At 47.7% G+C, this 26222-nt stretch overlaps 1 protein-coding gene across 2 annotated transcripts in view; it reads right to left on the reverse strand.

Moving 5' to 3' along the window:
- Positions 1 to 2368: 2368 nt before the first annotated feature.
- Olfm2 (olfactomedin 2) overlaps positions 2369 to 26222 on the reverse strand; it is a 55335-nt gene continuing 31481 nt past the window's right edge. The window contains exons 2-6 of one of the 2 annotated variants that reach the window (XM_027411458.2): positions 10008 to 10157; positions 7424 to 7570; positions 6930 to 7149; positions 6514 to 6620; positions 2369 to 3454 (exon numbers count right to left, since the gene is read on the reverse strand). In XM_027411458.2, coding sequence (XP_027267259.1) covers positions 2777 to 3454; positions 6514 to 6620; positions 6930 to 7149; positions 7424 to 7570; positions 10008 to 10157 — 1302 coding nt within the window. In that variant the 3' untranslated portion in view covers positions 2369 to 2776. The remainder of the gene's footprint in view (positions 3455 to 6513; positions 6621 to 6929; positions 7150 to 7423; positions 7571 to 10007; positions 10158 to 26222) is intronic. The other variant, XM_027411460.2, reaches the window with a different exon arrangement.

The raw sequence follows: 26222 nt of genomic DNA on the forward strand, positions 1-26222 counted from the left end.
GGACCCCAGCCAACCCCTTCCATTGTCTATACAGTGGTGAAAACCCAAGACTGAACATTGCTGTTAGATAAATGTGCCCCGGGAGCCAACTCAGTGTCCACAACATGTATTATTAACTACCTGTGGTTTCCCTCACCTGCTCCAAGTTCCCACCCAGGCCTGCTACTGGGAACTGGCTGTAAATCCTGGGCCTTTAGGATGGCAACAATGTAGTATCCCTCCACCCTTCCCTCCCCCACCCCTTCTTGGGGATGGAAACCTGTCTTTGTGCAGACTCCACAGCTCATTCTTAATGGGCTCTTCTTAGACCAGACACAGGATTCTGTTATTGCTGCAGTAGGGAATAGCAGCTTCCTGACTAGCCAGCCAAATGCTCAACTATGATTTAGGGAAAGTTGGTTAATTCAGCACCACATAGCTGAAGATAGACAAAAGACTCTGACCGTGATGGATGAGTAAGGAAGGTAGGACTGCTTGTTCATCCTTTGTGGTGCGTGCGTGCATGTATGTACATTCAAGTGTGTATGTGTGTAAGGATGATAGAGTGGGTAGATATTCTGCCAGATGCCCTGGCCCAAATAAACACTCTCCATGCCCACACATGACAGACCTGTCCTCGTGGGAACATGTCTAGGCACAAGTGTCCTCTGCAAAGGCTAGAACTTACAGATGCAGCCTCATTCTCCAGATCTGAGACCACCTTGAGCACAAGTCACAGGCAGGAGGCATACAAACTCCCTTTTCTTACTTGGGATTTTGAGACAAGGTCTCACACAGGTGATATCAGCCTCCCAAGAACTGGGATGACTAGTGGGTGCCTCCGTGCCAAGCCTTTGCTGTTTGTAGTGGCTTAAAGTCTGTCTCTTCATGCTAACCCAGGACTTTCTCCCCCCCCCCCTCCAGTGTCATGCTTGTTCACTTACATGGGAATTAATTGCTCTTGGTGAGGGTGCCTTTAGAAATTGGTTTTAAATGAGTGCATTAGGCAGCTCCATTCATTATTCATGGGTTTCCTTCCCAATATGGCATCCAAGTCCAAGTTCCCGGAGATGATTTAATCACAGAGGCCATTAATTAGAGATAGGAACAGCAGCTTCCTGGTGGCCTCAGCAGGGTAGGGTCAGAACCAGTGGAGATCCTCACGTGCTGTTCCTGCTCTGGGTTCAATGGGCTGACATGGGGGATGGGGATGCAGCATGTGTCACTCACCACCCCATTCCAGACCAAAGCCCTGAACATTACTCCCTGCCCTACTAACTCATCCCTCGTCTTTAATTAACGCCTGGCCTCAGCTTCAACTCTAGCTCAGTGGTTCTCAACCTTCCTAACGCTTCCACTCTTTAATACAATTCCTCTTGTTGTGGCTACCCCCAACCGTAAAATTATTTTCATTGCTACTTCACAACTGATTTTGCTGCTGTTATGAATCAAATTTTTGGATCTAGAGGTTTGACTAGGGCTTGAGACTCATGTTGAGAACCACAGCTCTGGCCTCATCCCCCAGGCAAATGTGGCTGACATAAAGTCAGCTGTGGCTCAGTTGGCAGAGTATTTGCCTAGCATGAATGAAGTCCGGGCTCCATCGTGTGCTGCATGAGCCCTGCTTCCTAATTAAGCCTGTGTCTTATTCCAGGACTGTTAGCACCAGGCCTGCCTTTGGCCAGCTCAGGATCACCAGGCCTCTGACTGCCTAGCCCTGTCCTGTCACCCTCCCTATACCTGGTTTTTGTCAGCTTGCTTTTTTTTTTTTTTTTTTTTTTTTTTTTTTGTAGATTGAATAGATTATTAAGGAAAAAGGAGAAATAAGTGCTAGGTGCAGGAGGTTACCTAAGGAGAAGTACCTGACACCCCCATTTCAGCCTAACCACCTCCCAGGACTCTGTCCCAGCCTCTTACAAAAGAATTCTCATGTGGAGTGCAGAGGGTTTGCCCAAAACCTGGTCCTGTGCAACTTCTAAGTTAGTTTTAATCTTGCTGTTAGCTAGCATGGCTTGTGTAGAAACAGTTTCTGCAGTTACAAAACAGAGAAGAAATGAGGGGGCTAACCCCTCTCAGAAAAGCAGCCAAATTATTAGAACATCTCCAGACAGCTCAGTGATGTGCCATTGTGAGCCAGCAACCAGGGAATATTCACTTAAAGCCAGTTTTCATCACCATAATAGAATTCTCTGTTGTTAGGATTCCAATTGCTTTTAAATGAATTGCTTTTGATTGAAACACCTTTGGGTTTGGCGGGCTCCTGCAGGGGCTAGCCAGCCTGGGGAAGGGGTGTTACAGGACACTGCCTCAGATCATGCTAAGCACAGAGAATAAAGGGACTCTGTTGTCTCATTTTCTAACCACCACTGGGTACAAAACAACCCAGGCATCAAATGTCAAAGGTCCGGTTTATTCTGGCAACCCAGAAAGAAAATGTGTAAATAATAAATTAAAAAAAAAAATCCATGCACTCAGATCCAGAGGGAGGGAGGGATAAGGGACGTGGGGGAAACTGGGAGGGGAGGAGAGAGGACAGGGAGTGGACCGGGGGAAAGGAGAGAAGTTCGATCAACAAGGAAGAGAAGCATCCATAAAAAGGCAGAAAGACTCAAGTGAAGTATCAAAAGCAGAGATCAATAAAATGGAGGACACGCATGGATAGAGATTCAGAACAGAAAGCTGGGCCGGGAAGGTGGGGAGAGAAGGATCTGGGAAGGGAAAGGAAGGGCATGACCAAGAGAAGACTGGGGGAGTCACAGGCAGTGTGGGACGGCTCCCCACAGCCTTGCAGGGGCACCTAGGGGTCCCCGGCAGTGCTGATGACATGGAAGAGGGTGACGTTGTACAGCACCTGGTGCCCGTTGTTCCAGGTATACAGGGCCCGCTCCCTGGGGTTGTAATCCAGCATGGAGATGTGCGAGTACTGGTTGTGGAAGGGCACATCCGTGTACTCGTAGCTGGACGTGTTGGTGAAGTAGGCAAAGTAGACCTTGGCTCCGGCCAGGTGAGAGTTGGTCACATAGAGGACGCCGCAGATCATGAAGGCCTCCCCCGCACTGCGCTTGGGGTACCCGGTGTCCCAGGACCTCACGACCTCCAGGGTGTGAGGGTCCAGCCGGCTGACAACGATGTTGCCTGCATTCTGGTTGGTAGTGTACACAGCCCACAGCCCGCTCTCGTCTACCATGAAGTCCATGTCTGAGAAGCCGCCCCAGGAATAGGGGAAGGTGTTGTTGTAGCCAGCCCCTGGGAGGCTCCTCTGCACCAACACAGAACGCGACCGGAAGTGGTATTTGACCACCACGTTGCTCTGGTACTTGTTGTAGAACAGAGAGCCGTTGTACACCACATGGCCCGTACCTGCCCACGGCTGCGGCAGCAGGTGCTGGATGAAGTTCTGGCCTTTGATGAAATCTCCCAGAGTACGGAACTCCAACACCCGGCGGCCTTTGTAATAACCATCCATGTACCAGACCTACGAGAGCAGCACCAGTCAGTAGAGAGACTGTAACCTGTGACCTTCAGGGACTGGCCAATCAGGAAAGACCAACCTTGATCATCAGTGATCAGCCATCGTCTTCATGTCACTGCTTACTTACAGTCCTTCCTAAGGCCTTTGGGACTGGTTATACTTTGGTGACTATGTGCATTAGTGGGCCTGGTTTCAGGGGGTAAGGTGCTGGCCACTCAAGCATGAGGACCTGAGTTCGAATCACCAGCACCCACTAAAGAGCTGAGCATAGTGGTGCACATAGCTGTAACCTCAGTGCTGGGGGGGTCAAGAGACAGATCTTTGGAGCTCATTGACCAGCCAGCATAGCTATACTGATGAGCCGCAAGTTCTGTAATAACCATTAACAGTGTTATTTGCAAGCATGAAGATTGAGTTGGAACCCAAAATCCACGTGAAAAGCTGCGCATGGCCACATGTGCCTGTAACCCCAGTGCTTTTGAGGGCAGAGACAAGAGGATCACCGGGGCTTGCTGATTGCCAGCCTAGCTCCAGATTTAGTGAGACAGTCTGTGTCTAGGGAGTAAAACAGTATAGAACAGGGCATCTGATGTCCTCCTCTGGCCTTTGTGAGTTCACACATCTGCACACAAATGTGTGCATATCACACACATACTAAAAGGAAAAAGACAAGGTGGAGAGCAATAGAGAAAAACATCTCTCGTTGACTTGGCCTCCACATGCATTGGCACACACCTGCCTGTGCACACACCTTTATGAACAGACACAACAAAAAGATCCTAAATTGGTGGTGTTCCATAGGATAGGATAGGATCATCCAGAGACGAGAGGAAACTCATAACAAGCAATTTGAGCATTACAAAGTAAAGGAAATAAAGCCATGAGACAGAAGAAGAAGAAGAAGAAGAAGAAGAAGAAGAAGAAGAAGAAGAAGAAGAAGAAGATACTATGTAGCCCAGGCTGGCCTGGAACTCATTATGTAGATCGTGCTAGTCTTGAGCTCACAGAGATCCACCTGCCTCTGCCTCCCAAGTGCTGGGATTAAAGGAGTGTGCTTCCCTGCCTGACCCAAATTCATTGTGAGTGCTAAATCCCATAAGCACAAGGTTGCCTGGCATGTCATTGAATCTCTCAGCACCATTATCAGCTAAAAGCTCTTGTGAATGCCCTCCTTATCAAGCTAAGGCCCATTGTTGAGGATAAGAAAATTAGAGGAACAATATTAAGGCACCTGCCCAAGTGTCCCTGACTAAGAATGGACAGGACTAGGTAAGTGCAATTCTGATTCCAAACTAACCAATTGGTTGGGCCATTGTCATCAGTCAAGGTCAGTGATCACAGTGGAATGGTGTTGAGTTACTGCCTGTGCTCTGTGACACTTGGTGATCACCCTTGTGATGGTTAGCTATTTAAGGTTTATTTACTTATGTATTTTATGTATGAGTGCTTTATCTACACGTGCACCTGCAGGCCAGCAGACGACACCAGATCCCCTTACAGATGGTTGTGAGCCACCATGTGGGTGCTGGGAATTGAACTCAGGACCTCTGGAAGAGCAGCCAGTGCTCTTAACCACTGAGCCATCTCTCCAGCTTGTGACAGTTAGCTTTAATGTCAGCTTGAAACATCTGAGAATTATCTAGGAAGTGAGTGTCAATGAGAGAGTGTCAACATTGAGTTGGCCTGTGGGCATGTCAGTAGGGCGTTCATTGTCTTAATTTTTCATTAATGTGGGAAGGTCCAGCCCATTGTGGGCTACATCATTCATTAGACAAGGAGTCCTGAACTGTATAAGAATGGAGAGGTTGAACTGAACACAGACAAGAATGTATGCACACGTCTTTCTGATTCTGACTGCGGTTGTGACGTGACTAGCTGTTTTAAATTCCCGCCTCAACTTCTCTACAATGATGGTCTTTAACCTGGAGCTGTAAGCTAAACTAAGCCCCTTTCTTCCCTAATTTGCTTTTTGTCCGAGTATTGGATCAACTACAGAAATGAAACAGGCAGAGGTCCAAGGAGGACACCAGGTGTCCTGCTGTCTCAATCTTCTCCTCCTTATCTCTCTGAGATGTGGCCTTTAACTGAACCTGAAGATGGTGACCAGTGAGCCTCCTGTCTCTGCTCCCCACAGCACTGGTGCACATACCACTCAGGGCTTTTTATGTGGGTACTGAGGGTTTGAACTCAGGTTTCCAATTAGTGCAGTCAACATTCTTGCCCACTATGCTCTCTTCCTCCCTGACCCCATGCCATCTTTAATCTGTGCAAGCACTCTGATGTTTGCACTCCAACAAGAATGCCTAACTGTGCAGTTCTCAGAATGTGTCCCCTGCTGTTAAGGGACACACGAGTACACCCTGCAACCATATTCTCTAGTCAGTAGATGTAGACTCACAAGGACAGAAGAACATGGCCACTAGGCAGTCAAGGGGAGGTCCAAGGACTCAGGGACGCAGGATGGTGGGCTGTGAGTGTCCCTGGTGTGTGAGTGAGCTGGTGAGATGGCTCAGAGGGTAAAGGCCCTTGCTGCCCAGTTTGACGACCTGAGTTTAATCCCCAAGACCCAAGGTGGAAGGAAAGAATTGACTCAAGGAAGTTGTCCTCCAAGCTCCACACACATGCTGTGTCACACTGGTACATATGCACACTAAATAATAATTTAATAAAAAAATAAAACAGAGTGAGAGGCTGGACATGGTGGCATACACTCTTGATTCCAGCACTTAAGAGGCAGAGACAGGCAGATTTCTATGTATGAGGTCAGCCCGGTCTACCGAGGGAGACTTTGTCTCAAAAGAAAAAGGGAAAAAAAAAATCAACAGTTAAGGGTACTTACTGTTCTTGCAGAGGACCTGAGTTAAATTCCCAGCACTCATATCAGGTGGCCCACAAACACTTGTAACTCCAGCTGGAGGGACACCCAATGCACTGTTCTGGCTTCAGTAGCACTGGTCATGAACCCTACCACCCCTCCCCCATATACACTAAATAAAAATAAAACCTAAGTAAGAGTCACAAGTGCGGATTCTCTGGGCGCCTCTGGGGATGGGATTACTCACCCGGCTGTCTGCACTGGGGGCCATTGTGTCAGTCATCCAGGAGCCGAATCGGGACCCCATGGCTCGAATGGTAATGGGGTTACTGACCCCTGTCAGCTTCCCACAGCCTGGGAGACGGGAACAGTGGGAGTGAGAACAGGAGGCAGCAGGAGTTCAAGGAGTTCAAGGGAAGCTTGGGAAGGGATGGGGTCAAGGGTTGGGGAGGAGACATCCAGGCTGTGATCCCAGGATGGGCATAAAGGGCTGGAAATCAAAATCCAAAACCATTTCCAGCTTTGGGGCCTGCTGTCGCCTTGAGGCTAAACAGGAAGGTTTAGCAGTTAGATGCCAAAGCATGCCTCGCTTTGGCGCACACAGGCAGCATTGGGGCTGGTGTGGAGATAAGGGGCCAAGTTTAGGGATTAAAGCATACCCACCCAGCTTCTGCGCACAGGCATGGAGTCGTGCCTCCAGGGCCATCACACGCTGCTGCAGGTCCTCATACCCATAGGCGCCCATTTCCTCCTGGATGGCAGCCAGGTTGCCAGAAAGGTTCCTCACTTCCTCGCGCAGGCGCACAATGGTCCGTGTGTCTGCCTTGTACTGCTCCAGCACCGAGCTCAGGGGCAGCAGCTCTGTCATCCTGTCCTTCAGTTCCTGATTACCAGGAGAGAATGGCTGCCGATTCCAACCCCTGACCCTCGGCCCATACCGTCACCCTGTCATCTCAGATACAGTGCTCAGTCCTTGCCAAAGGATGCCTTCCGGACCCCAGAGCCTAGTCAACTTCTCATTTCTTCTCAGACATGACCCCCATCCTTGGAACTCAGGCCGTCTTGCTTCACAGCAAATACTCTTACTTCACTAGGCCACCTCCCCATGCCTCTCCAACCATTCTCTAGACCTCTGAGCTGAACTCGGAAGAACCCACCTGGAAGCTCTTGGCCGAGACTGACCCATCAGCTGCCCTGAGTCTTGCATCCAGGCTCCGCATGAGCGTCTCCATGCTGCGAACATACTGGAGATCCCGATATGTCCTTAACTCAAGGACCTCCATTGACTGAGACACATTCTGGACCTAGAATGAGAACCATTCAGTAGACAATGGGCTTCTCCTCCCAGCCACTCACAGAAACAGAGGCAAGCAGGTCCAGCAAAGATGCCTGCCAGCCCTCCTCTCCCCGATCTCACTAGTAACCTTCCAAGGCCATCCCTCCACACCTGTGACTTCCGCCCTGTCTCTCAGCTTTCACCCTCCTAACCTGCAGTAAGCTCTCCCTCCACACAGAAGATCAGATGAAGAGCAGAACCAGGTGTGGTGGCATACACTCATAATCCCAGCACTTGGAGGTAGAGGCTAAAGGAGCAGAATTTCAAGGGTGCCCTCAAAAGAAGCCAGGAGTGGTGGGTGACATTTGTAATCCCGGCACCCAGAAAGCTAAAGCAGGGGGATTGTCATGTCAGCTAAGGCTACAGAATGAATTTCAAGTCAGTATGGGTCAGAGTGAAATCTTGCCTCTAATAAACAAAAGAACAAAAGGTGGAGGTGGGAGGGTACTGAGTACTTTGTGCATGCACAAAGCTGGGTTCCACCCCCAGCATAAACCCGGTGCAGTGGTGAAAACCGAAACACAAACCGCTTGGAAAGTGGAGCTAGGAGGATGAGGAGTTCAAGGTCATCCTTGTATACATAGTGAGTTCAAGAGCAACCTAGGCCAGCGGTTCTCAACCTTCCTAATGCTGAGACCTTTTAATACAGTTCCTCATGTTGTGGTGACCCCCAACCAAAAAATTATTTTTGTTGTGGCTTCATAACTGTAATTTTGCTTCTGTTATGATTCATAATGTAAATATCTGTGTTTTCTGATGGTCTTAGGAGACCCCTGTGAAAGGGTTGTTCAGCACCCCCAAAGACACCGAGACCCACAAGTTGATAACTACTGGCCTAGGCTACACAAGACCTTGAGGTACACATCATTAGTCATTCAAAAAAACCTTTTTTTTTCCAGCCACTATGAACAATCAAAGGCACAGCATGAAAGTCCACAGCTTTGGGAAAAAGCAGTTCCTGTAAGGGGGTGGGCAGAGCAGGATTCTGGGAGTTAGTGATGGAGATTGCAGGTACCCAGGTGCTCTCCTTTCTGCCAAACCTCAGCTTCATCCTCTGTTCAATGAGGGAGGTGGGTGCAGGCATCACAGCTGACAAATGGGAAGTAACAGGGACTTCAGACAGCAAAGAGTCTAAAATATCCTGGGGACAGATGAAGTGGAGGCAGCCAGGGTGAAAAGGAATCACATGTGTGAGTGTGTGTGTGTGTGTGTGTGTGTGTGTGTGTGTGTATATACAAATCTGTATATCTAAGTGTATATCTGTATGTGTGCATACATATCTGTGTGTATGTGTGTATATGTGTTTGTGTGTGCATACATATCTGTGTGTCTATGCATGCATATTTGTGTGTGTGTGCGCATACATATCTACATAAGTGTGTCTGGAGGCCAGAGACTGATATTGGTTTTTTCCACAATCACCCTCCACCTTGTTTTTTGAGACCCAGCCCCCAAGTCTGGAGTTCATACTTCAGCCAGACAGGTTCAGGTACCCAGCTGTGCCTGTCTCTCTACCTTCCAAGCACTGGGTTACAGACGTACACTGCCAGACCTAGCTTTTGTGTAGGTGCTGGGTATGCAAACTCAGGTCCGTATTACCATGTGACCCACTGAACCATACCCCTAACCTCCCCCACCCCTCTTAAAGTATTTTAAAATTACATTTGTTGTTTGGTGTGTGTCAGTCAGAGTACACCTTGTGGGAGTTCATTCTCTCGTCTATCATGTGGGGCCTGGAGATTGAACTCAGGCCATCAGGCTTGGTGGCAACTCCCCACCTCCCACTCAGCAGGATCTTCCTATATAGCCCAGGCTGGACTCAAACTTGTGGCAGATGTTGTGCCTCAGCCTACAAAGGCCCCGTATTATAGGTGTGCAAAGCCACTCCCAGCTACAGAATCTTTGCATGAGCCTTGACAGTACAGGTTAGACCCTTGCCTGAAAAGGGCACCAAGTATCTTCTTAGCAGTGTCACCTAAGGCTGCATAGAGCATTGGCTGCCAGGCCTGAGTGCACAAGAAGTGACTTGGATGCTGCCCTGGTACTCCCTGCCTCCCTAGCACTACAAGAACTACAACTTGGAAAGCAGAATCAATCACATCTCTGAGCAGGAGGCCAGTCTGGTCTACAGAGTAAGCACCACGACAGCCAGGGCTACATAGAGAAACCCTGTCTCAAAAAATAAATGAATAAAAATATTTAATCAATCAATAAATAAGAAAGAAAAACAAACAAATAAAAAATCTGCATAGCTAGGATCCCAGTCATTGGCCACTTCAGAACAATCTACATGGCTGGATCTTCTGTGATTCAGCCCAGATGGAGACATGGGGTGAAGTGGGAACCAAGAGACCATCTCAGCCTTCCTGGACCCACCCCCAGCTTGGCTCCTGTTAGGTCCCTACCTTCTCCATGAGCTGCCGAAGCTCTCTGCTCCGACCATCTCTGGCGCAGGTGCTCTGTGCAGGGATCACAGCTGTGCAGATGCATTTACCATCGGGTGCCTGGGCTGAGGTGTAGAGCTGCCAGCCCTCTTCCGGGCTCTGGAAGAGAGTCTGCAGAAGAAAGGGTGTAGTCCGAGAGTAGGAACCCAAAGAAGGGCTCCCCTCCATCTTGCTGGGAAGGACAGAAGCCCTTTGCTGGGGAGATGGCCTTGCAAGCATGAGGGCCTGAGTTTAGAACTGAAGACCCCATGAGAAAAGCCAGGGACAGAGACTGGCTGATCCCTGGAAACTTGCTGACCATACTGGCCAACTAGACACCTTGGCAGGCCAGTGAGAGGCCCTGTCTCACACAGAAGGTGGGAAGAACCTGAGGAACATCACCAGCTGAGGTCTCCTCTGATCTCCACACATACCCATGCACACATACAAAGAGAGGTCTGGGAGACGGCTCAAGGGGTAAATGCAACTGTGAGGACCTGAGTTTGGATCCCCACAGCCCACATAAACCAGACACAGCAGAATGTGTGTGTAACCCTAACACTACTACATCAAGGTGGGATGTGCAGACAGGATAATCCTTGGAAATTCTTGGACCTTCTACCTTGATGTCTACAGGGATGAACAAGACACTGTCTCAAACAAGGTGGGCAGCAGGACCTGAAACCAAAGGTTGTCTTTGGATTGCCACGTGCATGTTGTGTCTCCTGAAGCCCGGGCTGGCCTTATACTAGCTATATGGCTGAAGGTGACCTTGAACTTGTGATCTACCAGCCTTGAGTGTTGGGATTACAGGAGCGCACCACCACTTCTGTTTATTAGGTGCTAGGAATGGAACCCAGGGCCTCCTGCATGATAGGCCAGCCACCTACCCACTGAGCCCCAGCCCCAAGAAGGGAAACTCTCAGCACTTTAAATCTCCATGTGCAAAGGGACCTAAGAATAGCCGCTGAAAAAGCAGTGACTTTGAGCTGGATTCCTGGCTGTAAACCCATCATAAATTGGAGGCCTGCTGGGGCTACTTAGAGAGACCCTGCTTCAGTCTGGTGCAGTGATGTACTACTGTCCCAGCTACTTGGGAGGCTGAAGCAGGAGGAAGGCTTACGTGCAGGAGTTCTGTGCTGGAGTGTGCTATGCTGATCTTGTATCCACACTAAGTTCAAATCAACACAGCGATCTCCCAGCAGTGCTTAAGGAAATCCTGTTTCAGAGAAAAAAAGTGGTGGTAACATCTTAAAACACAAACATCTGCATTGGAAGTGATGGCTCAGTGGATAAAGAGCTTGCTACATAAGCGAGAGAACCCAGGTTTGGATCCCCAGCACCTACATAAAAAGTCAAGGTCGGGGGCTGGAGAGATGGCTCAGAGGTTAAGAGCACCGACTGCTCTTCCTGAGGTCCGGAGTTCAATTCCCAGCAACCACATGGTGGCTCAACCATCTGTAATGAAATCTGGTGCCTTCTTCTGGTGTGCAGATGTACATGGAAGCAGAACGTTGTATACATAATAAATAAATAAAATCTTAAAAAAAAAAAAGTCAAGGTCGGTGGTGCAAGTTCTGGGGGCGTGGTTACAGGAGGATCTCTGTGCTGTCTGGCCAGCCTAGCCTCCTTGGTGAGCTCCAGGCTAGTGAGGAGACCCATCTCAAAAACAGATGAATGGCTACTGGTGCACTATGCCTGAGGCTGTCCTCTGGTGTTCGCATGTACACACATTTGCCTGTTGTATGCACACATGTGTACACACCCACACACATTTTAAAAAGTGGAGGAAACACATGAAAGACATAAATAAGTGAAGATCAAATATTTAAAATTGTTGAACAGTATAGACAAAAGAAATACAGGGGAAAGGATGTGGGGGCACGCGAGAGACATTCAGGGTGTGACCAGGCATCAAGTGTATGGAGAGGCGTCCGAGGCAGGAGGAACAGCAATGACAAAGGCCCGAGGCAGGATCATGTACCTGGGTGACCAGAGTAGAGTGTGCAAGGGGCTAAGTGAAGGGAGACAAGGGTGGGAGGTGACAGTGTGACCGTGAAGGAGCTGGTAAGCTACTGCCAGGACTTCGGCTTCTGGTCTGAGTTAGGTGGAAGCCATAGAGAGTTCTAAGCAGAAGAGAGATGCACGCCGACTTAGGTACTCTCGAAAGAGCCCAGCTCAGAGCGACTGCTCAGGTCTAGGCAAATGACTGTGAGTAGCGGCCATGAGTTGAGAAATGGAGAATTCTGGTCTTATCCAGCATGCTTGTTTTTTGTGTTGAGACAGGAGCTCATGTAGCCCATGCTGGCTTTGAACTCCCTATTGTAGCCAAGGATGATGGTGAAATCCTGATCCTCCTGCCTCTGTCTTATGAGCTCTAGGCTGACAGTCATATACTGCTATGCTCAGTTCACGCAGTGCTGAGGAAAGAACCCAGGGCTTTGTACATGCTGGGCAAGAACTCTGTCCGCCAAGCCCAGCCCAGCCTATAGTGTGTCTGTCCTACCACAAGTGTTTTCTGGAGAAGGAAACAATATGAAATCCATCATTTGCATGGTTGTTACTGATCCCAAACAGAGACAATGCCCAGGACCCAAGGCAGATGTAAGCCAGGCTGAGTCAGAAGCAATCTTCGGGACTCCTGCTGCACACTGCCTTCTCTTCCCACTCAATAAACTCTTGTATTGAAATGTGAGCAAATGAGCTAGCTACACAGCGAGCACCACTCCTCACTAATTTATAAGAAAAATAACCATTCACAGACCATGGTAATGACTCAGGCTGTGCTTACATACTCCCTGCCTAAATTGGGGGACCTTCCACTGTAAGAGTCCACGTGGCTTTCCTTGAATGGACTCTACTCAGTTTTCTTTTCTTTTTTTTTTTCTCTGTGGCTTTGGAGGCTGTCCTGGAACTAGCTCTTGTAGACCAGGTTGGTCTTGAACTCACAGAGATCCGCCTGCCTCTGCCTCCCGAGTGCTGAGGTTAAAGGCATGTGCAGCCACCACCACCCTGCTTAGAAGCAGCATTCTTCAGCAGTGTGGCCACTGGTGAGGAGCCCACAGCCCTGTGAACAGTCCCCCTCTCACACTCTGTAAGCAGCCCCCATGAAACTCACTGGGACACACACACACACACACACACACACAAAGTCATCAAAGCCAGGTGGTGATGGTGCACACCTTTAATCCCAGCATTTGGAAGGCAGAGGCTGGCAGATCTCTATGAGTTCAAGGCCAGCCTGGTCTATAGAGTGAGTTCCAAGACAGAGTTCAAAGCCACAGAGAAACTCTGTCTCAGGGTGGGGTTGAGGTCATGATAGTAGAAGGGAGTGCTGGCTGGCAGGAGGGAAGAGCCGCAAGAGTGGGAGGGGACAAGGGAGAGTGACAAGATGAATATAATTACAGTACAGCATGCATGTTATAAAATTGTCATAACCATTATTATGTATAATGTGGTAATAAAGACTTAAAGACAAATACAGTGCCGTGATGCCCCACCTAGGACTTCCCACCCCAGGCTGTCACAGTCCACTCTATACTCAGAAAAGACACTGTGTGTACCGGGTGTGGGTGTTTACTCAGCTCCGTGGAAAGAAGTATAGAGGCACCTCTCCCATCAACACTCCTGAGGTCCTCATCCCATGTCCTAGTGAGTCATGCCTTCTGGGTAAGAATTTTTGCTTGTTTTGTTGTATATGTACAGGTGTTTGGCCTGCATGTATATGTCTTCAGTCTCCTGGAGCTGCAGTTACAGACAGTTGTGAGCTGCCATGTGGGTGCTGAGAATTAAGCCAGGGCCCTTTAGAAGAACTACAGCCAAGTTAATCACTGAGCCAAATCTCCAGCCCACTGTGGGAGAACTCTAAATGTTTTTGTTTGTTTTGATTTGATTTTGGTTTTTCAAAACAGGGTTTCTCTGTGTAATAGCCCTGGCAATCCTGAAACTTGCTTTGTACAACAAGCTGGCCTCAAACTCACAGAAATCCAGCTGCCTCTGCCTCTCCTGCCAGAACTGAAGGTGTGTGCCACCATGCCCAGCTACCTGTGGGAAAACTCTTGATTTTGTTTCGTTTTGTTTGCTTTGAGACAGGATTTCATGTAGCCCAGGCTGGCCTCAAACACACTATGTGGCCAAGGATGACCTGGGTCTGAAACTTCACCTCCAGAGTTCTGGGATGACAGGCCAGTGCCACCATGGCTGGCGTCCATGGGAGAACTGGTGGCTGTTCTAGGATATCTCACAGAGCTGGGAGGGCTGGGCTGCTCTTCAACTCTGGGTCCATGGGCTAATTTTTCTGCACCCCACAAGAGCCTCCAGTAAACAAAGCTGTTCTACACCAGATTAGTTTCAAAGGTGCCTGCACTGCACACTGTAAAACCTTGTGTGGTGGCCTCCGCTTTGCCTCCATGTGTGTCTGTGTACCACATACATGCCTGGAGAGATCCGAAGAGGGCACAGGATCCCATGGAACTGCTATAGCTGCAAGATGCCATGTGGGTGCTAGGAATTGAACCCAGGTCCTCTGGAAGAGCCGCCAGTGCTCTTAACTGCTGAGCCATCTCTCCAGCATCCTTTTATTCTTCATTCTGAGAGTCTCACTAAGTTCCCCAGGCTGGTCCTCTTGTACTCTTCCTGTATCCAGGTACTGGTATTACAGGCTTAGTCTACCAGGTTCAGCCAGGAGCCCCACCTAACCCAGGAAAAATGGCCACCAAAGACTTCCCCTGCTCCCTGAAGAAAGCACCATTGCTTAGCCTCCTTTCATAACAAATGCAATTCTTTCAAAACTGAACAATGAACAGGAGCGCAAATGTCTCTGCCATCCTCCAACTGGCTCAGGTCCCCAAGCAATTAGGCTAGAACTCCCCCCAAAGATTCTCATTTATGCAAAAACAAAGCAGCCCGTCCGCATAATTAGCATCTCCAGCCTGCATCTCCAGCATGTCCTTTGAAACAAACAACACTTCTCCCAACATATGAAATAACGAATTGTAAACGAGAAGCAAGTATCACGAAGAAGGCTTCTGTGGCTTTCCTGAAATAATTGTCTGTGTGGCATGCGCCTCGCTGGGGTGTTCTCTGCAGCCATGTAATTAAATGCCTGAGGTTTGGCCGCCAGGTCTCAGCACACTAAAATCCTGAGTTTTGCCCTGCAGGGTTAAGTTCAAATGCTCAATCAAGTTCACGTCTATGGAAGATGAGGGAATGGCCTAGAAGGCTTGATGTTAAAGAGTCCAAATGCCATTTCTTCAAGGCTGGAGTCTCTCTATCTTGGTACCAAAGTCCCTAATTCCTGGAGGGTCCCATTTACAGAAAAGGCCAGACAGGTCCTAAACCTCTTGTGCAACCCCAGTGGCTTCTGGTTTTACCCTATCCAGTTAATTCCATCCAAGACATCTCCTGAGCCATCCCATACTCTCAACAAAAGACAGGTTTTTTTGTTGTTGTTGTTGTTTTGTTTTTGTTTTAAGTCAGGGTTTTTCTGTTTAACAGCTCTGGCTGTCTTGGAACTCACTCTGTAGACCAAGCTGGCTTCCAACTCACAGAGATCTTCCTGCTTCTGGGATTAAAAGTGTGCACCACCAACTGTGCCCGGCAACTTTTGTCAGGGAGGTCTTTAATTATATGTGTGTGTATATATATATACATATGCACACATGAGTGCAGTACCCTTAGTGGCCCAAAGAGGGCGTTGGATCTGCTGGAGCTTGAGTTAAACACACTTGTGAGCCACCTCTCATGGGTGCTAAGAATTGAACTCAGGTCCTCTGCAAGAGAGACTCATCTCTCCAGCCTCCCAGGTGCTCTCTTTTGCTGAGTTCTGGTTCCCATCTTAATATTCCTGCTAATGGGCTCTAAGAGGATAAGCTGTGCCCTCAAGTAGATGTTCTTCACATCACATTTTGTGAGCTGGAGCTTTCCAATACTTTCATGGAAGCTGCTGCCCCAATTAAGCACAAGGCTTCATAACAGGTTCAGGGTTAATTAAGCCTGAGACATGCAGGGCAATGGTAAAGTCCCTGCCTAGAATCCCCCAATGGGGGGTTGGGTCATGGCTCAGTGGTAGAGCCCTTGCCTAGAATCCTCCAGTGGGGAGTTGGGTCATGGCTCAGTGGTAGAGGCCCTGCTTAGAATTCCCCAGTGAGGAGCTGGGGACATGGTTCAGCACTAGCCTTAGTAGCCATGGCAGCCTTGAGTTTTATCCCCAACTCTGTTAAAATGAAGAAAAGAAAAAAGGCTTCCTGATACAGAGGATTGTGGCTGAGTCCCCTGGGGGCACCCACCCCTTGAACACTGCTTGTGGGAGGATTAGCCAACTGGAAGAGAGCAAGCAGCTGCCTCTTAATAAAATGAGGATGGAATCGAATTTGAGACTGGGTAATTTAATCAGCAAGCCGAGGTGGCTTGGGGCTTATATATTTATTTGGACTTTTCCTCCTTCCAGAAAAGCATCTAAGTGGTTTACAAGGATATGTAAAACACCACACAATGGATCCAATTAAATTTGAGAGTGGGATCAGACACACTGGGAGGGCGGGCTGCCAACCCACAGCCAAGGTGGTCAGACGTCTGTTCTTGCACTTTACCCTGCCAATTTGAGACCTCAAATCCAGCCCACACAAATCATAAGGATCATATGGCCAAGTACCAGTCCACTATAAGGATCTTTTAAAAATATTTTTTAAATTAAAGGGTTTTTTTTGTTTTGTGTGTGGGGGTGTGTGTGTGTGTGCACACGTGCACACATGTGCCATGACATGGATGTATGTATCAAAAGACAGCTTACTATTCTCCTCTGCCATATGGTTCTGAGGATTGAACTCAGGCCATCCAGCTTAGTGGCAAGCACTTTTGCCTACTGAGCTCTCTTGCTGGCCCCTACAAGGATTTCTATTAGGCACTGATTAAAACTAGACAGATAGGAGTGTTCCCTTTTTTGAGCTTCTAATTATATGATAATTGATGGAATAACTTAAAACCATAAGGTGCATTCACAAGATGGAATACTATATAGTCATTAAAATTGGGAATTCTGGGTCCTAGAGTATTTATTTAGCATACATAAGGTATTGGATTCCATCGTCAGTACCACACAAAAATATCACATATACATATGGAACTCAGGACCTCAGGAATTCTGCAAAAGGGCTGTACCATCCAGCTCCCAGCTCTAAGTCTGAGGTTCTTATCACTGACTTTAAGTTTGCCTTGTGTGTGTGTGTGTGTGTGTGTGTGTGTGTGTGTGTGTGTGTGTGCCTGTGTGTGGTGGTGCAATGAGTCAATGTGGAGACCAGGGGACAACCTTGGGTGTCATTCCCCAAGCCCTAAGTGCTGTTCACTCTTTTTTTTGTTGTGTTTTGTGTTGTTTGAGATAGGATTTCTCTATGTAGCCCTGGCTGTCCTATCAGTATATAGACAAAGCTGGTCTCAAACTCAGAGATCTGGCTGCCTCTGCACACACACACACACCAAACAAACAAACAAACAAACCCTCCACTTTGTTTTTTTTTTTTTTTCCAGAAAGTGCCCCTCATTGACCTGGGGTTCATCAATTCAGCTAAGCTGGCAGGCCAGAGTGTAAAGATTCAGGCATTATGCTGGTCTGCCCCTGTCACCTGGCAGAATGCACTCAGGCAGTACCCTGGGCAGCCCAGGGTTCCATGATTGTGTAGTCTGCAGGTAGGTGCAAAGGACCCTTTAAAAGACCCCCACCCACCCACTTACGCTCTCTCGCTCTCTCCTTTTGCTCCTTCTCACTCGCCCTTCGCCCCCTCCCTCTTTCTCCCCCTCCTTTCATCTCTCTCTCTCTTCGCCTCCCCTCACCCCTTTTAATAAACTCCACGGTTAATGAATCTCTTGGTTCGTGTTCCATCGCTCCAGAAATTTAAGCAAAAGAACAACACAGAGAGCTTCAGGGTTCTCCCGTATCTGCCTTGCCAGCACTGGGATTACAACGCAGGCCTTTTTAAAAGATGTGTGTTGTGCTGGTGGGACTCCAGGTTCTATGCTTGCTTGGTAGCCAGCTCTTCAGCAACTCAGCTCTTCCCAAATCCATTCCTGTTTTTAAAAACTGCATGGGTGAGGGAGTAGTTATTGAGGTGGTTTAGTGGCTAAAAGCTCTAACTGCTTTTCCAGGGAACCCAAGCACCCACAAGGTTGTTACTCACAGATGTCTGTAACTCCAGTTCCAGGGGATAACAGTGCCCTCTCTGGCATCCATGGGCTCTACACACATGAGGTACACAGTCACACACACAGGCAAAACACCCACACATGAAAAATATTTATTAATTTAATGCATGTTATTTGTGTTTATTTCCCCCCCCCCGTGTGTGTGTGTGTGTGTGTGTGTGTGTGTGTGTGTGTGTGTGTGTGTGTGTGTTTAGGTCAGAAGACCACTTTTATGAGTCAGTTCTCTCCATCATGTTTGTGGGTCCCTGGACTCCATCTCTGGTGGTCAGGGTTAGCAGTAAGAGCCTTTACTTACTGAGCCATCTCACTGCCAACATAGCCACCCCCACCTTAAAAAAATGAACATGAATCCTTCTGTAAGGAGATGTAGATGGAACCTAGGACTTGTTCATGCTAGACAAGTGACTCATCACCAAGCCACACCCCAGTCCATCATTCTTGCTAGGGTTCTTATCACCCTTCTGCCTTCACACCTTGTTTTGTTTTGTTTGAGACAGGGTCTCATGCAGCCCAGGCTAGCCTCCAGCTCTATGTGGCTGAGGATGACAGTGAACCCAGTCTGGGTTTATGCCAGCACATGTAGTTTTATGGTACTCTGAGGATGGAACCCGGGGCTTCCTACATGCTGGACAAGCGTTCAACCAACCGAGGCCCAGGCTCGCTTGTTTAAAATCATTTTTTAATTTTGGCAAAGGAGTAAGAAGAAACAAGCTGAAAGGAGACTGAGAAAAATGAACCTGTTAAAATCCGACCCTGACAGCATATGGTTGGGCAAGAATTTGGCTTGGAGTTCCTCAGCAGAAAACTCAAAAAGAGAAAACTGGTCACTTCTGCTGTCCCCAGTGTCCTGAAAGCAAAGTACACCAGATGCTCCCAAGAAGCAGCAACTATTTTTGGTACTGAGAACAGGCGGGGATTTCTCCCACGGCCTCCCAAAAAGGACTCTGTGATGTCACCCACGTCTTTCCGGGCAAAATCCAAAATCTTTACGGTTAAAAGCTGCCCTCCCCCTTCTTTCTCCTTTTCCCCCACTCTGCCTGACCTTCAATCTTCTTTCTTTCTCACCTTTTCTTTATCACCTTTCTCTCTCTTCCTCCCTCCCTCCCTCTTTCTTTCTCTTCCCTCCTTCTCTCTCTGTTTCTTTTCTTTTCCAGACAAAATCTCAGTCTGTGGCCCAGGCAGGCTCAAACTCACAGTCTTCTGCCTCCACCTTCAGAGTGCTGGTCCTCCAGGTGTCCACTACCACACCTGGCCCCTGGATGTGTTTCACTCCTGTTCCATCAGAGTAGAGCCCGTTCTACAAGGTTCTGTCCAGATTCATGCTCTCAGTGGATGGTTTGAGTGCTATGTAACCCAGGCAAGTTGTTTAAATTATCTGTGCATGTTAACTGTCCCTACCTCACAAGGATTCCTGGGAGGATGGAACAGTTTAAAAAGATAGCCAATAGCTTATGCATTTAGAATTAGAACAGTCCCAAGCAGGCAGAGTCACAGAAGTCGACTACCATCATCATTACGCTGCACAATTTTCTTGATCATGAGGAAGATGGGGCCCAGGGCCTCATATGTACTAGTAAGGCTCTCTATCACTGAGCTGTACCCCAGCTCTGAGCTATTATTAAAATTACCACCCTCATAATACCCAAAGGCCAGTTAAGTAACTTTGTGTGTGTTGAGAGTGTGTGGGCGAGCTCGTGTGTGTGTGTGTGTGTGTGTGTGTGTGTGTGTGTGTGTGTGTAGGCTAAAGGACAGGCCCAAGTATCATTCCTCAGGAGTCATTCACCTCTTTATGAATATTTTATCACTTTGTGTGTCAGCATGTGGAGGTCATAAGACAACTTTGTGTCATCCTCTCCTTACATCTTTACATGGGATCTGGGGATGAAACTCAGGTCACCAGGCTTGCACCGTAAGTACCTTTATCCACTGAGCCATCTTGCCAACCTCACCTCATGTCTACACAGAGTCTCTCCCTGGCCTGAAGCTCTCAATTCTGACAGTGATGCCCAGGGCCCCTCCTTTCCCTACCTCCCCATACTGGGGTTACAAGCATGTACATTAGGCTCCCGTTATTAAGAAATAGAGGTGTGGTATGGTGGTGCACGCCTTTCACCCCAGCACTCAGGAGGCAGAGGCAGGTGAATCTCAGCGAGTTCAAGGCCAGCCTGATCTACAAATCGAGTTCCAGGACAGCCAGAGCTGGAGAAACCCTATCTTGAGAAACAAAAAACAAAACCAACAAACAAAAAATAGAGTCCTCATGCTTGCAAGGCAAGAACTGCACCAACTCAACCATCTCCCAACACTGTATTTGTTTTTTTTCAAATTTTATTTATTTATTATTATTTTGAGTGTATTTGTGGGAATGTCTGATCACGAGCAAACCATTGGAATATGGAGGCCATATGACAGCCTTGGGGTGGGGATAGGTCCTCCTTCCATCCTGTGGGTTCTGGGGCTCAAACCCAGGACTTCAGGTTTGTATGGCAAGAGCTTTAATTCACTGTGCCACCTTGCTAGCCCCCTAGATTTTTGTTTGTTTGTTTTTTAATCACTACACTGACATACCTGACTCATTTGAAAGAAAAGAGGTTTATTTATCCCACCACTCTCAAGTTTCAAGGACATAGTGACATCATCAAGGTGGCTCTAGAGATGGTCACATAATGTCACAGCTCACAACAGAAGTATAAAAATTCCTCATGATGGGCATTGCTAATTATCAACTTGACAGGATCTATAATCACCAGGGAAAGGGACCTGCCTGTGGGGGTGGGGTTATTTTGATTACATTAATTGATGTGGAAAGACTCATCACAGTTGTGGGTGGGACCATTCCCAGGTGTGCTGGTTCATTTTTTGTAACTTGACACAAGCTAGAGTGACCTGGAGAGATGAAACCTTAATTGAGAAAATGCCTCCATCAGATTGGTCGGGCGGGCAAGCCTATGGGTCAGTTTCTTGATTGATGGTTGATGTGGGAGGATCAGCCTACTGTGGGCAGTGCCACCCCTGGTGTGTATAAGAGAGCAAGCTGAGCCAGCCAGCAAGGGTGACCCTCTGGTCGGAGCTGCAGTTCCTACCTCCAGGCTCTTGCCTTGACTCCCTGCCTTGACTCCTTGCCTTGACTCCCCATCTATTGGTCAAATAAACCTATCCCTCACCAAGTTGTTTTGGCCATGGTGTTACCACAGCAAGACTGAAACCAAACTTGGGTGGGAGAACTAACCAAAATGGAGATAGTGGGCTGATCAATAGTGACCATTGCTCTCTTCTGTGACTGTGGAGGCTTCATGACCAGCTGCTGTTGGCTTGACCTCCATGCCATGATGGACTAGCCCTGAACTGTGAGTCAGAGTGTGTGTTTAATTAAAAATCCTGTTTTAAATTTTATTTTATGTTTATGTCTATTTTGCCTGAATGCATATCTGATGTATATATGTTTCTCTTATTGGTTGATGAATAAAATCACTGTTGGCCGATGGCTAGAGCTTCTTATTGGCTAGCTCTCTGTCTTAATTATTAAGCCATTTGTATGATTCTATGTATTTTCACATAGCCTTATCTTACTAGAGAATGCCTGGCGCATCCTGTCTTCCAAATCTCTACATGGCATCTCTCACGACCCCTCTCTGCCTGCCTTTCCCAGAATCCTCCTCATCTTCTAGTCCCGCCTATCTTCCTGCTCTATTGGCCAAACAGTGTTTTATTCATCAACCAATAAGAGAAATATATATATACAGAAGGACATTCCTCATCATATGTCTGTGTATCACACATATACAGTTCCCACAGGGGCCAGAAGACAGTGTTGAGTCCCCTGGGACTGGAGTTATAGACAATTGTCAGGTGCCATGTGGTTGCTGGGAACTGAACCCAGGTCCTCTGGAAGTGTTCTTAGCCACTGAGCCATCTCTTCGTTGCTTGGTTATTATTGTGGGGAGGGGCGTGCATGCCACAGCATGCATGTGGAGGTCAGAGAGCAACTCTATGGCGCCAGTTCTCTTTTCACCTTCATGTGGGTTCCAGGGATCAAACTCAGGTCCTGGACTTGAGCAGCAAGCTTCTATCAGGTGAGCCATCTCACTGGCCCTATGAACCAGAACAGATCTTCAGTCTCTTAAGATGCTTTTTACAAGGTATTTTTGTCACAGAAACAAGGAAAGATACTATGACAAATCCCCAGGTCAGAAGCAAAAGAGGCTGGGCCCACAGTCCCTCCCAAACATTGGCCACCCCTATCTATCAGGCCACACCTCTTTTTGATTTATTTGAGACAGTTTCTCACTGTGTAACCCTGACTGGCCTGGAACTCGCTATGTAGAACAGGCTGGCCTTGAACTCACAGAGATCTACCTGCCTCTGGCTCCAGGGTACTGGAATCAAAGGTGCATGCCACCACCCCCAGCTGGGCTCCACCTTTTAAAAGAACACACTGACAAAGACTCTGGGGTGTACCTCAGTTAATAGAGGGCTTGTTTAGCATGTATGAGGCAGATTCCATCCTCGAGAAGGGGGGGTGTCCCAGCACCACAGTGACTTGGAACCTGTGATGCCAAGCTGGGAATAAAGGATACTTGAAGCCCCAGTGATAACTGCATCTGATGGTGCTCTTAGAATCTACTAACAGGTTTAATCCTCATCACAAGGCTGAGAGGTGCCACTTTTATCTAGTGCAGAGAGAAGTCAAGACTCTAGGCCACAATGGCACAGCCTGTAAGTAGTGGAGCCAGGATCCAGATATGTCCTCCGTTTAGGCTACATGCCCCACCCCCACCCGCCTCATCCTTTTCCTCTAAACCTTTGAAGATGTTTGTTTATTGAAGATGTTTGTTTATTGAAGATGTTTGTTTATTGAAATGTTGGTGGGGCTGGTAAGTTAGAGACCAAATATCTTCACACATACATAGAGAATGGCCCCTCCTCCTACCATGCCACTCTGTCCCTCTCTCCCAGGAGGGCTGTCTGAGATCAGGCTGACACAGGCTCCCAGCAGGTTCCAAGGCAGTCTTGGAAGAGGGGCTGTGATAAATGAACCAAGGACATGCCTGGCTGCTGCATCTGAACTATGTCAGCAGCCAGCCCTTTGGAGGACTTGAGATAATAGCCTGCTGCCTTTGGCAGGCCTGGAGGTGCTGAGCAAATCCCAACTGAGTGATAAGCTTGTCAGGCCTTAAAAAAGATAACAGCTTACCTGGCCAGGCTGAAGGGCAGGGAATCCTTGGGGCCTCCTCACTTTGAGCCACAGTGGCTCTGACCACAGCCAAGGGGCAGAGCAGGTAATATTCTTGTTGAGAATGCCCTCCTCCTCACGCATTCTCACACTCAGTCATTCACTCACTCATCTATTTATTCTTCATCCGTTATCCATTCATCCATGAGCCATCTAACTATGATCCGTCCATATCTCCACCTATGGTCCATCTATCCATCCATCCATCCATCCATCCATCCATCCATCCATGAGCCATCTAACTATGATCCGTCCATATGTCCACCTATGGTCTACCTATCCATCCATCCATCCATCCATCCATCCATCCATCCATCCATGATTCAGCTATCCATTCATGTGCATCTCATTCATTCGTTCATTTATCCATTATCTATCCATCTATTCATGAATCTATTAATTCATCTATATTTCTATTCCTTTGTCCATGCATGCAAGAATCCATTCATCTATTATCTATCCTTCCTCCCATCCAACTATTAATTTATCTATCCATCTCTTCATCACTCATTCATATATCAATCTCTTCATTCACCCCTCCATCTACTGATCCATCCATTTGCATATTCATTCATTTATCCATCTACCAGTGTGAGGATGTGTATATAGTCTTACATATATGCTTGTGTGTATGTATGCATGTGTGGAGGCCCAACACAGGGGGTTTTCCTCTATAGCTGTCCATCTTATTCTTTTTGAAGGTGTCTCTCACTGAATTCACTGATTCACTAGAATTGTGGCCAGAGAGCTCCAGGGATCCTTCTGTCTTTGCCTTTCCAGAGCTGAGGTCACAGGTTCATGCTGCCATGTGAGGTTTTTACATGGGTTCTGAATATTCGCATAGCATGTGCTTTATCAGCTAAGCCATCTCCCCAGCCCAGTTTTTTGCTCATTTTAGAAAGGGTCTCATGTAGTTCAGGCTGGCCTTGAACTGCTGAGTACTGGAATATCAGGAATGCCTGTCATGCCTGGGAGGGAAACAACACAACACGAACAAAGATCCGCAATCAACCAGCAGAGTGGAAGTTCCCTAGCTCTTAGCTGAGCCGTGTTAAGGTTTGGGTGTGTATGTGTCTTCTGAAGGCTCAATGCCGGTGATTACTGAGAGGTGCTTCTCAGAAGAGGATGATGTGTAGTAGTTTCGTCCAAGGTTAAAACTTTCCATCTTGAAGGGAATTTTTTGTTTGTTTGTTTGTTTGTTTTTCAAAGCAGGGTTTCTCTGTGCAGCCTTGGCTACTCTGGAACTCATTCTGTAGACCAGGCTGGCCTCGAACTCAGAGAGCCACCTGCCTCTGCCTCCTGAGTTCTGGGATTAAATGAGTGCACCACCACTGCCTGTTGAAGACAGTGTGTAAAAGAAACAAGCACTGAAGAGAGGGCTCAGTGATTACCAGCACTTGCTGCTCTTGCAGAGGACCCTAGTTTGGTTCTCAGCTCCTACTGTAGTCCTGGGGATCCAGCACCCTCTTCAGCAGGCAGCAGATACAAGCAACAAGCATTCAAGTAAAACACCCAAACACACAAAAATAATAAAATGAATAAATCTAAGGTTTTTTGAAAGAGAAGTGAAACAACAGGATATTTTAGGGCAGGGTGTTTACAAGGAGGTGACAAACAGGATGTAATGTAGAGCAGTTCTCAAGTTGTGGATTGCGACCTCTTTAGGGGTCGAATGACCCTTTCAAAGGTGTCATATATCAGATATCCTACGCGTCTGATATAAAAGTAGCAAAATTATAGTTATGAAGTAGCAACAACATCATTTTATGGTTGGGGTCACCACAACATGAGGAACTGTATTAAAGGGTCTCAGCATCAGGAAAGTTGAGAACCACTGTTGTAAGATGTGGAGCTTCAAGGAAGCTCCTTAACACAGGAAGCCAACCACTGAAAATGGCTTCAGGAAGTCCCTGATAATGGCCAGATTCACTAGGCCCCTTCCCTGCCCAAGAGTACATAGGTCGTAAAGACTGTTGAGAGTCACTCTCAGACAATGGCAAAGAGGACACTAAGACCATCCCAGCTGCCTGGAAAAGGCTCAGACCAGCTGAGCTTTCTGGAAACGACACTCTCCAACTCACTGATCAGCCTGCAGGCTGTGCAGTGTGCTCCAGGTTCCCAGCTTTGTGAGCTGTCACCCATGCTGGGTGGGCTTTGGTGATGCAGCTGTCTTTGAGTATTTTCTGCTCCTGTAAGTGACCCCTCATCCATATTCCTGTAAGTGACCCCACTAAAGCACATTGATTCTCCAAGCTGGACTTCTGTCTGTCATCAGTGCCCTGTCTGTAGATATTTGTAGATGTCTGTTCACCCCAGGAAATAACTGCAAAGGGTGAGCCTTGCCAGGCATGATAGTTCACACCTGCAATCCCAGCAGCTGGAGACTGAGACAGGACAATCGTAAGTTCAAGGCCAGTCTGGGGCAACATATGGAAACCCTGACTCTAACTAATATAACTAAATAACAGAAGTGAGCCTGCCTTCTGCACAGCCCTGACTTTCTGCCACATCGGGTGCCCCTTCTGTAGTCATTCCCAACATTGTGACAACATCCATCATGAGTCCCTCAACAGAGGATAAACTCACAGGGACACTCAAGCTTGGAGTCCCAGCCTCAAAACATTTCTTCTTTATACATGACCCAGTCCCTGGAATTTTGTTATAGTCAAAGTAAATAGAGTAACCCAGCCCTCCTCCCGTGCTTAAATGTTCCCATAGTATTTAGGGTAAACACACACACACACACACACACACACACACACACACAC

Source organism: Cricetulus griseus, chromosome 4, assembly GCF_003668045.3.
Source record: "Cricetulus griseus strain 17A/GY chromosome 4, alternate assembly CriGri-PICRH-1.0, whole genome shotgun sequence".
Classification (NCBI taxonomy): Eukaryota; Metazoa; Chordata; class Mammalia; order Rodentia; family Cricetidae; genus Cricetulus; species Cricetulus griseus.